General features: G+C 33.7%; 1 protein-coding gene across 4 annotated transcripts in view; it reads left to right on the plus strand.

Moving 5' to 3' along the window:
• The window catches only part of EIF2AK4 (eukaryotic translation initiation factor 2 alpha kinase 4), a 97,939-nt gene that overhangs the window by 63,603 nt on the left and 16,488 nt on the right, over positions 1 to 17,848 (plus strand). For all 4 annotated transcript variants that reach the window (XM_051977055.1, XM_051977056.1, XM_051977057.1 and 1 more), the window contains 7 exons: positions 2,359 to 2,595; positions 5,693 to 5,768; positions 6,235 to 6,356; positions 9,696 to 9,745; positions 11,507 to 11,675; positions 14,487 to 14,603; positions 16,480 to 16,545. In XM_051977055.1, coding sequence (XP_051833015.1) covers positions 2,359 to 2,595; positions 5,693 to 5,768; positions 6,235 to 6,356; positions 9,696 to 9,745; positions 11,507 to 11,675; positions 14,487 to 14,603; positions 16,480 to 16,545 — 837 coding nt within the window. The remainder of the gene's footprint in view (positions 1 to 2,358; positions 2,596 to 5,692; positions 5,769 to 6,234; positions 6,357 to 9,695; positions 9,746 to 11,506; positions 11,676 to 14,486; positions 14,604 to 16,479; positions 16,546 to 17,848) is intronic.

A 17,848-nucleotide genomic window follows, 5' to 3' on the forward strand; every position in this document is an offset into this window, starting at 1 on the left:
AGTATATCAGTTCATCTTTTTCTTGCAAAGGCTAATTGTGGATATAAGTAACATTTTCTGCAGTAATTCTTCCTCTTGTTACAAAGGGATGCTTCCTTTTTTCTTTTCTTTCTTTCTTTTTTTTTTCTTTTTTGCTAAGATTTGATCCACATTTTGGGCAGGAGGAGAGAGGGAGGCAGTAGAGGTGCTTTGAAAGCAGCAACTAAAATAGGTCAACAGCGTTCAGCTTGCTAGCCCTCCTTTACTTCTGATGTACTATCCTGTCTTTTTTTTTTTTTTGGTAATACTTATGTATTATGGTTGAGGATTATACCAGTAAAGAACTATTAGAAAAATCATTTAAAAATCACATTTATACCTTTATTACCTGGGATCATATACTTGTACTAATATTCACTAGTATATTTGAATTCATAAGTATTTATGAATTTCATATCACTTATATTTCCTACAGAAAAAAACAGGCTCATTCTGTTATTTTTAAAGATGTTATTAAGACATAAGAGGCACTGTGGTGAAATAAAGAGCTAGCCTCAGAGACCTGAGTTCAATTCCTATTTCTAATATCTACTAACTATATGACCCTGAACAAGACACTTAATCTTTCAGTTCCAATATCAGAAGTCACCAGAACTCATCCACATTGATGGAGAAAGTGCCTCACTTCTAGTTCCCTACACTGTTGAAAGAGAGAGAGAGAGTGTGTGTGTGTGTGTGTGTGTGTGTGTGTGTGTGTAATAGCATAGCATTCTACTCAAGTTAACAGGCTAGACTCCCTAATAGAATTAGAAGTACAGCAATAATTAATCACTGTGCCAACTATTCTTCCTAGTAGATACTGTGAGAGATGTTGGGAAACATTTCCAACAATTGACTATTTCATAAGGATGATTATAGAACTACAGTTAGAAAGATAATTAGTTGCATGACTTTGGACACTTGAATTTGGACAAGTCTTTTCATTTTTATATACTTTACTTTCCTTATCTATAAGACAAGAGTTTTGAACTAGTCAACTAATAAGATTCTTTCCAGGCCTGAGCCTTTATTTCTAATATTTAAGTATATGATCCCAAAGGTAATCTAGTATGAACTGGGTTTTTTTTTTTTTTTTTTTTTTTGCTAAAGTGTGCTGAATTGACTTAGCATTGTGTAAAATTAAAATTTTTGGTAAATTTTGGAAAATTTTTGAGAAAAGATCTGACCCATCATGATCTAGTAATTTCCTCTTAAAGCTTTAACATTGGAAACAACATGAAATATGCAATTGGTAAGATAGGATATGTATATACAGTAAAAAAAATTTTTTTTGCATACATAAAAAATTAGGCAAAGCACTGTCTGTTTTGTTGGAAAAGCTAGTTTGTTATTTCTACCACTTTCACACTGTGTTAAATCTCAGAAAATCTCACTAAGTCAATTCAGCATATTTTAATATAAAACTGCTATCTAAGATTACAGATGACTTACTGCAGTCATTCAGTCTCATTTCAGAACAAGTAAATCTCAGAGGGAATGAAGAGTTATTTACTTAGGTACACTATGAACTTTAAAACACTTTGTGAATCTCTTCTGAGCATTAACTAATGCTGATTATTCTCCAAAAGTGACTATCTCCCCATAAACAAAAGGAAAGTGTCCTGCAAAAAGGTTTGTATCAACACTGGCTAGCTCTCTGAGCTCCCCTTTACTGCAGAACACCACTTAAAATACTATAGAGGTTGGAAAATGGATGGTAACATCACCAAGAGAAACATAGCCCTGAAATTTCCAGTATAGACAGAAAGTTTAATTCTCCTAAGAAACCTAAATATAAGATTACGGGTTAAGCTTAAACTTTTAAAGTTTAACGTTTTTCATATGCCTAGAAGAGTACTAACAAAACTGAAACATATTGCCACAGGTTGCTTTACATACATTAGTATATCATACAATGGTAAGAATACATGTTATTTTATGAAATTTATACTTCCTTTGTTATATTGATAGCATATAGATTGTCTTTAAATGTTTTGGTCTTCTGTATTTGTTTTTATTGTCAAAAGTTTCTGACATCTAATAAATTACTATTTACAGAATTTATATGCTACATTTAATAATGAGGTATATGATAAATATTTACTTATATATCATATTATTATAATATTATATAATTATATAATATAATGAATGTTATATGTTATATAATAATAATGTAATAGTATCTCAAAGGTTGCAAAAACCCCAATTAAAATTCTACTAAATTCAATAAAGATCTCTTTTGGTATATGGCTTAGGTGAAAAAAAAATTAAGACACTATACTAGATATTTGTTCTTCACTAATTTATAGTAACTATATCCATGGGCTTTGGTTGTAGAAATCAGTTATTTCCTGGCTATTGAACCATGATCCGGCAAAGCGACCTACTGCCACTGAACTGTTGAAAAGTGAGTTGCTTCCCCCACCCCAACTAGAGGAATCTGAACTACATGAGGTCCTGCACCATACCCTGGCCAATGTTGATGGCAAAGCCTACCGGACCATGATGGGTCAGATCTTCTCCCAGCGCATCTCTCCTGCCATCGACTACACCTATGATAGTGACATACTAAAGGTGAGTTTATAGTTTTCATTGTACATATTTAACCAAACAGACTGGATTTGAAAAATGCTAAGTAATTTTAATTAGTACTAAATTTGATGGCAATTGCTGAAAAAGTCCTTTAATGCAGCTATAGTGATAAGCATTAAACAAAATGCCCAGAGCTAAAACATCTGGGCAGTTCTAATTCAAACTAAATAGTGGACCTAAAATAAATTCATATTTAAGATTTTAGCATCAATATTCATTAGGGAGATTGGTCTATAATTTTTTTTCTCTGTTTTCAACCTACCTGGTTTAGGTATCAGTACCATGTCTGTGTCATAAAAGGAGTTTGGTAGGACTCCTTCATTCCCTATTTTTTTCAAATAGTTTATAAAGCATTGGGGCTAATTGTTCTTTGAATGTTTGATAGAATTCACATGTAAATCCATCTGGTCCCGGGGATTTTTTTTTAGGGAGTTGATTAATAACTTGTTCTATTTCTTTTTCTGAAATGGGACTATTTAAGCAATTTACTTCCTCCTCTGATAATCTGGGAAGCCTATATTTTTGGAGGTAGTCATCCATTTCACTTAGGTTATCAAATTTATTGGCATAAAGTTGGGCAAAGTAACCCCTTATTATTTCTTTAATTTCCTCTTCATCAGTGGCAAGTTCTCCTTTTTCATTTTTAAGACTGCCAATTTGATTTCCCTCTCTCCTTTTTCTAATCAGATTTACCAAAGGTTTATCAATTTTATTGGTTTTTTAATAAAACCAACCTAAAATAAATTCAATGTACTATATAATTTTTTTATTCCCTTCACTTTTGGTTTAGTTTTCATGGAATCTGTTTTGGCACTGAGTTTATTTCCTATGTGCTGATATTTGGAATAATAAAAAGAGGTAGACTTGGTTTGGGAAAAATAAATTAGTAAGTATGAAATCAATGCAGATTTTAGAAGCCACACTTTTTTTTCTTTTGCCTGTTAATTTTTAGAAAGCTATTTATAAGAATTTTAATATCAGATGTATGTTTAAACAGATTTGTGCACCTGAATATGCAGAAAAATTGCTCTGATGCTTTATTGGATATATATCATATCACATAGGGATTCACAATTGCTTGTACTTGTTAAGATCACAGAGTCACAAAGGACCTTAGAGGTCACAGTACAATGCATTCAAATGATATTTTATTTTCTTCTCTTTATGTTAAAGGATCAGAAAGACCACTCAATTTTCTGACTCTTCAAAACCTATTCAGAAAAGTTCACTGAGCACCAGCTTCCCCTCACATTTTTATCAGGTTGCATATATTCTTGAGTTTCTACTTTGGTTTTATAGGACATTATTAGACTTACTTTTTCCCCATATTACTTCAATTGATATACCTTATGTAAATGGTCCTCAAGAAAGTCTTACAGCTTAAAGTTTGAAGTGTTTTTTATAATAAGTGTTGAAGTGACTTAACATTGTATAGAATCAGAAGACCTATCCAGTGAACCTGCATTTTCTATGTTGTTTCCATTCCATACCCTATCCTTGGGGGGTGGGGGTGAGGAGTTGTACATCAGATAGAACATCAGGGTATTTTCCAGTTATTGTTAGCATCTATTTAGGAACTAGGGGATCTGAGATCACTCAAACATAGAAGCTTTTTCTATAGCTATTGCCAGTCACCTACCACAGTAGCAAAACAGATAAAGAGGAAATCATATTACCCTCTCTCCTGAACTATTGCAGTAGTATGCTGATGGATTTCCCTGCTTCAAGTTTCTCCCTACTCAACTTCAGGTTCCACTTAGCTGTCAAAATGATTTTGCCCTATTCGGTAAACCCCAAAAGTTCTCTATTACCTCTAGGATCAAATATAAAACCTATTTGGTGTTCAAAATCCTTTATACTTCTCTCCTTTCTCCCTCCTGAACCTTTTCAGTCTTCTTACATCTGCCCTCATATTCTGTGATTCAGTGACAGCATCCTTGTTATTTCTAGAACAAGATGCTACATACATCTCCTGACTCTGGGAATGTCCACTGACTGTCTGCACATCTGGAGTGCTTTCCTTCCTCATCTCTAATTCTTGGTTTTCTTTTGCTTTCTTTCAAGACCCAGCTAAAATCTCTTCTACCTTCTTTCTTTTCTAATAAGAGAAGACTTTCCTAATCTACTTTAATTCTAGGTCTTCCTGTTGATTTTTCCAGTTTTTCCTACAAATGACTTGATTGTACATAGTTGTTTGCATATCGTCTCCCCCAATAAATTGGGAAGCCCTTTGAGATTAGGGGCTGTTTTTTGCCTTTCTTTATATCTCATTGCTTAGCAAAGTATTGGGCATATATTAGACCTTTAATAAATGTTTTGTATTTCTATTGTATTTGTATTCTTGAAAGGTTCCTTTCTGCTACCATTTCCATAAGATTTTCTTTCAAAAATTTCCCCTACAGAACCCAAACTCCTAGGAAAATACCTAAGAGGCTGAGAAAAAGCAATTTATCATCATAGGAATGGCCTCTGTTATTCATAATACCTATGAGAACTACAATAGCAAAATAATACACTTACATATTTTTGGTAGCTTGCATCCAAATTTTCCTGGGCATTGGCTTCTGGCAATGACTTGATATAATCAAACTGTGTGTTTCTATGTAAGATTTGTCCTACATTATGTAACATATATGTTAACTTCTGAGTAGAAAAGATTCATTGTGAACTTTTATTTGTATTTTATTTATTTATTTTGCTGAGGCAGTTGGGGTAAAATGACTTGCCCAGGGTCACATAGCTAGTAAGTGTTAAGTGTCTGAGATCAGATTTGAACTTGGGTCCTTCTGATTTCAGGGATGGTGCTCTATCTACTGAGCCACCGAGCTGCCCCAAACTTTTGTTTTTATTTAAATTGTGACTTACTATGATCTCTCTTTAAAGATCGTTGTGAAACAAGATAAAAAATGTAAAGAACCCCTTTCCCTAAAGATGTTTGGAAATACAATGACTGTGAAACCTTATTCTTTGACTCTGCAAATCTACCACATAATTGTACCAATCAACACATTACTCTTTTAAAGAGAGAAATTGTTTTCCCTCTTAGAGTAGTATTTTAACTATCTTGATTATATTTTAGGGTAACTTCTCAGTCCGTACAACCAAGATACAGCAGTATGTATGTGAGACCATTATCCGCATCTTTAAGAGACATGGTAAGTCTTTTTTAAAATCTCATTTTATTACCCATTTTGCTTTTGTATTGGTAGAAAGTAGTAGCAGTGGATCTCAATGAAACCTAAATAAACTTTTGCTTTTAAATCTAATTATAGGTAATTGGTATAGCATGTGAAATTTAAGCCCATTTTTATATTTTAGCTTCTTGAAGAGAATTTGATTTAGGAGAATAGCAGCTTTGCTTTTAAAATAAAGTTGGATAATCACTGTTATAATTATGAGAGAACTACTGTGTCTCGTTGTACATGAGTTCATTCTATGTAGAATATACAGAATAAAATAGAAATTAATAATGACTTAGGAATGGTTCATGGGGATTACTCTAACTTTTTTAATGGTCCCCAATGACATATTCTTAATTGTCAGGTTAATGTTTCACTTTAAGTTGGTTCCTAGGGAATATGAGAACTCAGTGGTTAATTATGGTTTGCCAATTTGGTGTAGGAGCTGTCGAGTTGTATACCCCACTGCTACTTCCCCGAAACAAGCAAATGTATGAGCACAATGAAGCAGCCTTATTCATGGACCACAGTGGAATGCTGGTGATGCTTCCCTATGATCTTCGGGTGAGTTCAGGAATGATTTGTTTTTTAGGCTGGATTTTTAGAACTTACAGATTTGTTACTGAATCTGATTATAATTGAGGGTTGTTAGTTTGGTGGATTTTGGTTTTTGGGTTTTTTTTTGTTTTTTGTTTTTTTTTTTAGCACTTACCTTTTTTATACTGGAACTTTTATTCGATGTAGGTTTATGTACTTTCATTTTTTTAAAACTCTTAAGAGAGAATAGGTCAGAGTGAAGTGTGCTCTAGAAGTACAGAAGGTGATTGTGCTTCAAGTCTTTGCCTCCTTGCCAGCAGCCCAGAAGTTGGTTGTGGTAATGTGGATTCTTGTGCCCACAGATTCTAGAGCAGAGAACCCTTTCCTAGAGTCTGGTCATCAAAACCTCAACACAAAACACTGACCAGGACACCAATCATCTTCATAGTAGTAATAGCATACATGGCTGCCTCAGATGGGGGATTATATATTATATTTCTCAGCAAATTCCTCCATCATCTGACCTGACAATATTTTATCCCAATTAAGCCAGTGCAATGTCAGGGACTATCCCAGTTGGGCAGCAGTTTGTTTTTCCTAAGTCTGGCCCTCGAATTATCTTTTTGGACTCCTTTTTGCTATATAGGATTATGATTCGTAATTATTTAACTGATTCCCAAAATGCCATAACTGACCAACAGTCTTTAACATGCTGTATGTCTGAGCCTAGGGGTGATGGGGGGCATGCAGAATTCATTTTACAAAAAAACTGAGTTCTGGTGCCTAGTGCCTCGGTTTACCCAGTTCTACATATGGAAGAGCTGAATTATTCAATTGTTGTTAATTCTGTTCCTAACTTTTCAACATCTATGTATTGAGTACCCTCTTTGTAAAAGGCACTCCAGTGCCAGATTTTTGGAGGAGTAAATGATATGCCCTACTGCTAAATGTCAACTTCTTTAAAGCTGGACTTTGTCGCATCTGTCTTTGTACCACATGACTTACTTAGATAAGTCCTAGGTAAATATTTATTGAATTGAATTGTATGGACTCCCACAATGAAGGAATGACAAAGCTGAGGTTAGAACCCATAACCAAACTGGAATAAACATGTCCTGCCTAGCCTAACTCACTGAGACTCATTGCACTGTTAATCATCTTGCAGTGTAGTATATATTGTGTCCCAAAAGTCTGAGTGCAGTTTTAAGCACTAATACCTTAAATCCTGAGTACTAGGTGGCCCCAGGGAGAAAACAAGCCCTGGAATCAGGAAGAATCTCAACTTTCTGAGTTCAAATCTGGCCTCAGACATTTACTAACTGTGTGACCCTGGGCAAGTCGCTTAATCCTGTTTGCCTCAGTTTCTTCATCATTCTTCTCTCTGTAAAGAAAACCCCAAATAGGGTCACAAAGAATCAGACACAAGTAAAAAATGACTCAGCAGCAAAAAGCTTAAAACGACATCAACTGACCTTGTGAAATGTCTACTGTATAGCTGTTAGGTTTAGAATTTATTTGTTAATTGCATATTTTTTACTCCTGCAAGTACAGGGCTCCAATTTAAGTTTTTTTCTATGCCATATTTTCTATAGTCAGTTTTGACATTTTCCTATGATTCTGTTGAACTCTGAAATTTTCCCTTTACTTTCTAAATGCCACTTCACATGAAGCTCAATTTAAAAGAACCTATCTCTGTATTTGAGTTGTATCTATTCTTTCTGTACTGCTTCCCATTACCAGTTTCTTTTTACTTAAATGTGCTTTTGTCAAAAGAGATGCCATAAGTGATGGTTCTCTTGAGGAGAATGTAGTAGAGATTGGGAAGTAATAAAGGCATCAGTAAAATAAACAAAAGAAATCAGTAAAACAATAGACAAGTAATCAGAGAGGTAAATAAATAAATTGACTTATCTTTAGCATAGCATTATCCAAAACTGTGTAAAGCACTGATTTTTAATTGCCAGTTCTTTTGCCAATTTTTCATGTTATTTCTTTTTTCTCTTCCTATGAATGTAAATATAAGGAGTGTTATTGTTGTTTTAAGGCTAATATTGAGCCAAGTAGTCTTGTAAAGTAAAGACACTTAGGGTATGACAAAGAAAGACATAAAAGAAAATAAATGGTATGATTTTTGTTCAGTTGTATTTAAAACTGGCTTTTCATTTTCTAAATATTGGCAGGAAAAGTTCAAAATTGTAAGCAGTACTTGCTTTCTATGAACTATTCAAATATGAGAGGAAAATGCATTCTTGCCCATGCAGATTGTGACCCATGTTATACTAATGCTACTCCTGGAATAATGAATTTCTGGCAGGTAATCTGAAAATTAGATACTTTATCCCAGAATGTGTTAATGGGTTGGTTACATATTTGTGGTTAAGTGATTATAGTGAAGAATTTTTCTTTTTTTTTTTTTTAATAATAACTTTTGATTGACAGAACCCATGCCAGGGTAATTTTTTATAATATTATCCCTTGCACTCAATTCTGTTCCAATTTTTCCCCTCTCTCCCTCCACCCCCTCCCCTAGATGGCAAGCAGTCCTATATACGTTAAATATGTTGCAGTATATCCTAGATACAATACATGTATGCAGAACCGAACAGATCTCTTGTTGCACAGGGAAAGTTGGATTCAGAAGGTAGAAATAACCCAGGAAGAAAAACAAAAATGCAAACAGTTTGCATTCATTTTCCAGTGTTCTTTCTTTGGGTGTATCTGCTTCTGTCCATCATTGATCAATTGAAATTGAGTTAGGTCTCTGTCAAAGAAATCCACTTCCATCAGAATACATCTTCATATAGTATCGTTGTTGAACTATATAATGATCTCCTGTTCTGCTCATTTCACTTAGCATTAGTTCATGTAAGTCTCCCCAGTCCTCTCTGTATTCATCCTGCTGGTCATTTCTTACAGAACAATAATATTCCATAACATTCATATACCACAATTTACCCAACCATTCTCCAATTGATGGGCATCCATTCATTTTCCAGTGTGAAGAATTTTTCTAGAGGGTTTTAATTTTTTAAAGATACCTCTTGGAGATATTTTGGAAAATCTTATAAGGTAACTAGATGCCTATCATGGTTTAGTTACAGCGAATACCCTCACAGATTATCTATAAAGAATAATCTCATAGATGTCAGAATAATCATGCCACTGATTTTTAGTATATGTTTTCATTTGATACAATCAAAATGTAGTTTGTTTCAGAACATAAATATATATGTGATAAAATATATGATATAATAACTGATGAGAATTTATATCTCTCTTTTACTAATGTTGGTGCCAAAAGATAGTTTATGAAGAGCATGGCCTCTAAGACATTAATCTGAAAACTTTTTTTTGTTATATTTTCAGATTCCTTTTGCAAGATATGTGGCTAGAAATAATATCTCAAATTTGAAACGGTAAGGAACTGGTGGAGAGATTATTGTCTTTTCTGATCTAGATATAATAAAGAACTTGGCACTCAATTGTAAGGTTTGGAATACTCTTTAAAAAGCAGAGATATCAGTTCTTAAAAGATTGACAGGATGGCCTTTCTCATAAGAAACAATGTGATAATTGAGTTAACTTGAATTAACCACAATCCTTTGTATGCCTTCTAAATATCTCTGAACTTTATCACTAATTATTTTAACATATTTTGACAAATACATTTGTATTTGGTCATTAATGGTCACAGATGCTTATATAAATTAATTTGAAGGATGGATGCTACTATCATGCTAAAACTTCCTTTACAGGTAACTTTAGACAGAGAAACACTTAAGGAAGCCTAATAAAAATCTGCATGAAATTTGGATACTAGAGATCTATATTGATAAAGTACATTTAAGTAGCAGAAGACCCAAACATAATATCTCCTCATAAGACCCAATGGTATTGTTGATAAATTGGCATTTTGATTTATAAGCACCATTCTTCACATGAAATCAATGTATTTTAATGCAATTTTTTTATTCATTATTTTTTTCATTGTTCCTATATTCTTGATATTGTTGGCTACAAGTGAATGATAAGTGAGAATGCCATTTATTATATCTCTATGTGGGACATTAATACTAAGAGACAGGTATTTTGCCATGATAATATTTTCACAATAAAGGAGCCAAGGTATACAAAGCTTATCAGTGGCCAAAAAAAAAAAAAAAAATGGACCATAGATCAATTTCAGTTCTGTATACAATGAAGTTTACACTTGCTCTAAACTTTAATTTAGCTATACATGTTAGACAAACAAAGCAGAAGCGGGAAAGAGAGAAGCATCTATTTAAATAGTGTAGATAATACGCATTTCAGTGAGTTTACTTAGTTCAAAATGACCATAGAATAGGAGAGATCTCTCTACTTTTTCTTAAGTTGGTTGTGGTTCTTCCTGCCTCTCCTAATTTGAACATCTCTCTTCAGTGACAAGAAATATGATCCTAGAATCTCCTCTTCAGGTCATTCCCATGAGACAGTCTAATTAATCGGCTTTTGTTGATAAAGCATTTGAGAAAAATAGCCATTTTGGACATCCTAGCATTCCTAGTCAGCCAAAAGAAACCTGTTACATTTCCTTTGATATTCTTATATATCCTTTGTTTCCTCACAGTAAAACAGAAAATCCTTAACAGTTATCTCTGTTTGATTCCTTTCTAACTTAACCACTTAAGTTTAAAGCCCTTTGAAAGAATATTTTTACCTTATCATCAGTTTTCCTATCAGCTAAATCTTTACCTGTTTTTGTATTCTTCTATTTGCATGAAAGTCCTGTCTGTCTCATGATAACAGTTTAGTTGAATGTACTAAAAAATAAATTTAGTTGTTTCCAGATTTATCTGCTCTCCAAAACAAACTGGTTTTTCTTAAAGAAACTCAAACCACTCCTAAGTTGAAATTGTTTAAGGTAGCCCCATATTTTATGGGAAATTCAAAGGATTTTTCAAGGATAATTTTTGATTGCACAATATTTTCATCTTTTAAGTATCACAGCTCACTTTTTGACTGTAGAATTTCAGAACTTCATTAAGATGTGACTCCACTGTACTGGTCATAGGGCCACACAAGCCTAGCTAGTACTCTATTAGTTGAATTTGCTTACTCATTTCCTATGAATTTCTACACTATTTTCATAAGCATTAGAGTATAATAAATAATCTTAAACTCTGGGTTTCTTTCTCTAGATACTGTATAGAACGTGTGTTCAGACCACGCAAGTTAGATCGATGTCATCCCAAAGAACTTCTGGAATGTGCTTTTGATATTGTCACTTCTACTAGCAACAGCTTTCTGCCTATCGCTGAAATAATCTACACCATATATGAGATCATCCAAGAGTTTCCAGTGCTTCAGGTTCTTTTCCACATTTTAAAATGCACTGATCTCCCATCCTACAGATTTTTTTTTCCTGTAAATGTGTTATCATTGAATCAAATATATAGTTCCTTAAGTTTATAGTAAATGCTCATTATTTTGGTAAACAATATTCCACTAAAGTGGTTTGATGATTTTTTTTTATTTTAACTTGAAACTCTTTCAACCTTGGCCAAAAATATTATTGGGGGGAAGAGAGAGGATGGAGATAAAGCAGAAGGATTCCTAACCTGTAGTTTTTCTAAAGAGCAAAATATAGACTCACAGATCTATGCCTTGTACATATATAATCTATAATCCATTTCCTTAAGGCACTTGACTCTAATAGAAAGTTGATGGAGTATTACAGTGAAAACTTTGTTACAAGGCATAATTTGATGAATATAAGAGAACTGCAGAGTATTAAAAGATCAGGTAAAGGAACAATTAAATGCTAAATTAATTGTCAAATAGGGAGTCTTCACAAAGGAATGTGGAAGTAATGTGATGTAGTAAAAAGAGCACTGAGCTTCACAGCAGAAAGACATATTTGCATTTCTCATCTTCAGCAATTCCTAGCTCTGTGATCCAGAACAAGTTAAAACCTGTCTGAGCCTTAATTTCCTCATCTGTAAAATGGTGATGGCAATACCAGTGATAACTATATTACATGGTTGTTGTAAGGATGTATTGCAAAACCTTACAGTAGAGAGACAGTCTTAGTATAGTACTGTGGTATCAAACTCAAACCCAGTGGGCAGCATATTAACTTAGACAATGGATGAGAAAAAGTTGTAAAGGTGGATCCAGATTGTAGAGGGCCTTGCATGCCATAGTTATGTTATTTATTAACCAGTGGGAAGCTATGGAGGGTTGAAAATAAAAGTGACATGATAGAGTAAGAACAGTATATTATGAAGTTCATTTGGGAAACCATGTGAAAGATAGATTAGAAAAGAAAGAGATCAATTATGAAACTATTACTCCAATTCAGATTGAAGGTGATAAGGGATAGATGCAAGGGCCATTTTGTATGTAGGATCAATAGGACATGAACTGAAGGTAAAGGAGATGGAAGAGTCTAAGATCTTGGGAGAATCATGATGCCACATAACAAAAATAGATAAACTGGAGATTTAGTGCAAGATTGTGGGAAGAAAATGATGATTTTGGATGTGTTGAATTTAAAGAGGAATCACTTTGGAAAGACATCAGAAAAGGGAGGATTAGAGATCTTTAAAGAGATTGGAAGATAAAGGTCTAAATTATCTGCACAGAAGTGATAAAGCCATGGGAGGACAGAGGCTGAGAAGCAAAGAGGGCCAGAGCCAAGTGTAGAGTCTTACAAAGATGGCCATGGTTAAGGTGCAAGAAAAGGAGAAAAGTGAAGGAGCCATCAGAGGAAAGAAAGGAGTGTGAGGATGTTCAGTGTTATGGGAGATAAGGAAGGAGACGGTCGACATTGTCAGATACTTTAGAGGTCAAGGAATGATGAATACTGAGGGAAAAGTTTTGGATTGGGCCATCAGGAGATCCTTAGTTACTTTTGAGAAAGCAGTTTAGGTGGGGAGAGATTGTAGTGGATGATAGAATTGAATGTATATAGAAGTGGAAGCAATTTACTTTTTTAGAAATTTATAGAATTGAATGGATTCTTTTACATATGACACTTTTTATTGTGTTGCTGTTCAAAAACTTTTCATGGTTCCTCACTTTCTACTGTATGAAATCTAAACTCCTCATCCTGACTTCCCAAGCTTTTTCTAGCATGGCATCATTCTTCTGGTCTGGGGTTATTTCCCTATACTCTCTAATTTTTGTCCTCCATTCTAGTTACATCAATGTCCTAGTGGCATTCAGATATACAACCTCCATTATCATTCACTCATTTTGTTGTTCTTAAAATACCCTCCACTTCTCTCCTTTCTGTATCAAACCTGTCTTTCAAATCTAATTGTTTTATAGCTGTTTGAAGCCTGTTATTCCAAACTTCATTGAGATCTCCTCCCTCTGAATTCCTCTTCTTATAGCTTATACTTTATATTTAAACATTTAATGCAAGAAAGCTAATATATAATGCCCATGTTTATTGTCACTTCATTATTAATTTTTTTTCCAATTAGATTGTATGCTCCTTAAAGGTAGGGACCATGTCTTCTATTTTTTTCTTTACTTCCTACAACACCTAATATAATGCTGAGTATATAGAGATTTAACTTCCTGATTGTTATTAGGTTGTGCACATAGTCTTGACATATTTAAAGAATAATTTTGACAGAACTAAGTTGCATGAAGTCTTACAGCTAGATATAATTTAGCATTCTAGTGACCTTTATGAAAAGCTCTATTTTTCCATCCTTTAAAAATCATTTACATTCATGTCTTTGAAACTGAGGCAAAAGTAGGATAAATATGAATATAGCCAATAATTTCCAGTTTTTACCCCCATGATATTCCAATGAACTAAAATAACACTTTAAAACATAAGAGGCTTATCATATGTAAAATGCCCTGTTGACACTGGAAACAATCTAGCCTAAAATCCTCCAATGGACAGACCAACTAGAAATTGTTAAGAGTTTAGATGACAACCTTTTTCCCCTTTTCTGCCCTCTAGTTTCTAAGTAATTTGGTTCTGAACCAAATTAGAATCCTAACCTTTTATAGATTTGAAGCCTTCAGCAAATTTAAGTATTCCTACTAAAAAAGCTAAGTGACCAAAGGAGATCACAAAAAATGTCAGTTTTGAAAATAGAGTGAAGCATCTTTTTTTCTATACCTAAATGCAAATATTTTTTCCCTTCATATTAGGAAAGAAATTACAACATTTATTTGAACCACACTGCCATACTAAAAGCAATACTCTTATATTGTGGGATTCCCGAAGATAAACTCAATCAAGTTTATATAATTCTTTATGATGCTGTGGTAAGTGAACAGTGATTTTCCATTTATATATAAGTATTTCTTGCCAGTGTTCATGAAGAAAAATAATGTGACTTTTTTTATTGGTACCAATTTAAAACTATTATATTCAGCTGTAGTATTTGAAGTGATAAGGAAAATCCTTCCCCTAGATTATCCCCAAATACAGATAATTAATAGAATCTAAGATTATATATTAGTCCATTGCCATTGTAGATATTTACACATCTGTTAATCAACTTAAGTGGTTATAGTAGCAGAAAAAATACTGTAGTCACTGTAGTATTCTCACCTAGATTGTTATCAGATTGGTAAGTAAAACTGGTCCACATATTGCTTTGAATGGTCGGTAAACATCATATTGGCTCAAGGAATTAATGTGGTCAATGGAACATTCAGAATAAAAACATGAAATTCATTATCTGAATTATAGAAATAGCCCAGAAATGCCGTGTATTAAATCAGGACAAATATGAGATCTGGAATTAAATCTCTCTTGAAGAGTCTGCTTATGTCATATTTATTGAGTACCTCTCCCCATGGTTCTCAGATGGCACTGAGCATTTTAGCAGAAATGCTACTAAATGCTACTAAACTACTAAAAGAAAGTAGTTGGTCACAAGATTTACAGGGAAAATTTTATTAATTTGAAAATGGTGAGGTAAAGAAGTCTTTAAATGTAAAAAACTGGAATAACGTTATTTAAACATCAGCAGACAATTTTACCATCTTGTTTCTGCGAGCAAAGAACCTATAAATGATTTGATTTCTTGTTAGCACAAAGAGAGAGAGGTGGGGAAAGAAATAAAAATAATACAAGCTATTTCTGATTATTTTTCTCTCTCCTATCAATGATAATAAAAGTCATTTTTGGATTTGTGACACTTACTTTGACCTAACTGCCTGTCTTTCTGTTGGGCTTGTTTCCTGTTGGACCTTTTTGAAATTAATTATGTCAAATTAGAAAGTCTTTACTGTGATTTCTGCTACTCTGTGTTAACCTTCTTTGGTCTTTAGAAATGCAAGAGCACTGAAAACAGTCTGTGAGCTGACCTAGCTCCTCACTTCCCCACAGAGGAAATGCTGCTGCACAGGCATGAAGGGATCAGCTCTATGGAAATAGGCAAAGCTCACAGGAAATAGGCAAAGATGACTTTGGTGACTTGTGAGTAGGGACAGCCAGCCACAGCTGAAGCTGCCAGAATAAATGATCAAGTGCAGTCAGTACTGGCTAAGGGGCCCCATGTTGCTCTTATGTCCTTTCCTCCCATTGCTGCTATTATATCCATTGCCCAAATCCATTGCCATGGTGTTCTTGGCTTCATCCTCTTAGACAATTCACCTAGACTGTCTGAACCTTAGCTTCCTCGTTCTTAAATTGAGGCTAATAACATGCACAGTAGCTACCCTATAGGGCTGTTGATGATCAGATGAGATCATATATAAAACACTTTATGAAAGTCAGCTTTTGTAATCATTGTATAATTATAATGTACATCATTCAGCACCTCTTAGTCCTCCATTTTTATTATAAATGAAAGTAAACCTCATTTAACAATTACATGCTTCCTTTGTAATATGTCCATCCTTTTTTGGAGATCTTAATCAGTAGTCTAATTTGAACAGCTATTTTTTTAATAAGTATATTAATCTATTTTAATTTGTGTGCCTCAGGGTTTTCAGATTTTAAATAACTTTAGCAAACATTGTATATAAAATTATGTACTTAGATTAATATTTTTACGCATGGAATCAGCCCATTTCTTTCAGGATTAGCAACAATTTTGCGGCCATAAAAAAAGGAAAGATTAACTTGGAAATTATTTTATTGAGAGGAAACTGAAATGTGTTCATCCTAATATTATTTTCTTTTGCATAGACTGAAAAACTGACTAGGAGAGAAGTAGAAGCTAAATTTTGCAATCTTTCTTTGTCTTCTAACAGCGTAAGTACCTTCTAACAGTATATAGCACATTATTAAAGCTTACTCTATAATCTATCATGCCATAAAATGTCACTATATTCTTTTTCTAGCAAGGTAAGAGCACTTTATACTACCTTTCAAACACAGATTTTTTTTCCCCATGAGTGTTAATGGGTACCATGGCAACTCACTGTATTAAGGGAGGGGGTGGAACTAACACTGTGATCCAAAGAATGTCTCTCCATGGTTCTTTTTAATGTACTGTAATCACCATGTTCTTTCCTGGTCACTAGTCACTTTCTTTTACAGCTCCTTTTTGTTAGAAAATGCTTTGGTACAGCCCCCCTGGCTATGTCAAGATAGAGCACTAGTCATAGTCTCCTGAAATAAACTATATGGTACTAGAATAATGGGCAGAACTAAGAAAATTCACTTGAATTTTCCTAAGTTCTTTTCGATTCCTTTTCAGAAGTAAACAAGAGCTCTTGCTTTTCTAGCACATTGTTTCTCCAAAATCTTAATTTTGACTATCTTTGACTTAAATTTGACAAGATAGGGAATAATTCTTGAACTAAAACAGGGCATTGTCTATAATTGTCTCACCATTTCAATAAATTGAACTGTGATATAATGATGCATCCTCCTATAGTTCACTGAACAGCAGAGGACAAAGCGAAGAGTCCTGTTGTTATTCTGACTTCAGAAAAATGACTCTTTCTGAGGCTTAGCACCCTCCCAATCCTTGTTCTCACAGGTATGAGAATTGGATGATTGTGTGGTGAATATCTAAGTACAAGATGCTTCAAAACCCTATTGGATACAACCCAAGACAAAAATTCAGTATAAGTATCATCACATTCAACTTCTCAATTCCTGTTGACATTTCATCACATTCAATTTCTCAATTCCTGTTGACATTCAGTTAAGCTGTTTGGCTAATCTTTTCAAAAGTTTTGGAAAATACATATAGCCCTCTATTCCATAACTTCCACATGCTATATATTCTATGGCTTTATTCCATAAAACAAAATTTTAAACAGTATATTTAAGCACAAAAATTAGAGCTTAAAAGAAATTCTCCTGGACAATTGCAAAGACAGATTAGCAGTAGGAATTCAGCACAAAAACTATTCCAGTTCTGAATGTGCACATTCATCTATGGGCAGAAACCAGTCCATTTACAAATAAGTAGAAAGCCTGTTCAAATGCAAGGTTAAAATATAGTGTCAGAAACTCTATAATTCTCTTAGAGCTGGATGAGATCTTAGAAATGGCTTATTTAGCTCTTCATTTTACTCAGATCATTTGGTAAAGGTTACCCAGC

Source organism: Antechinus flavipes, chromosome 2, assembly GCF_016432865.1.
Source record: "Antechinus flavipes isolate AdamAnt ecotype Samford, QLD, Australia chromosome 2, AdamAnt_v2, whole genome shotgun sequence".
NCBI classification, from domain to species: Eukaryota; Metazoa; Chordata; class Mammalia; order Dasyuromorphia; family Dasyuridae; genus Antechinus; species Antechinus flavipes.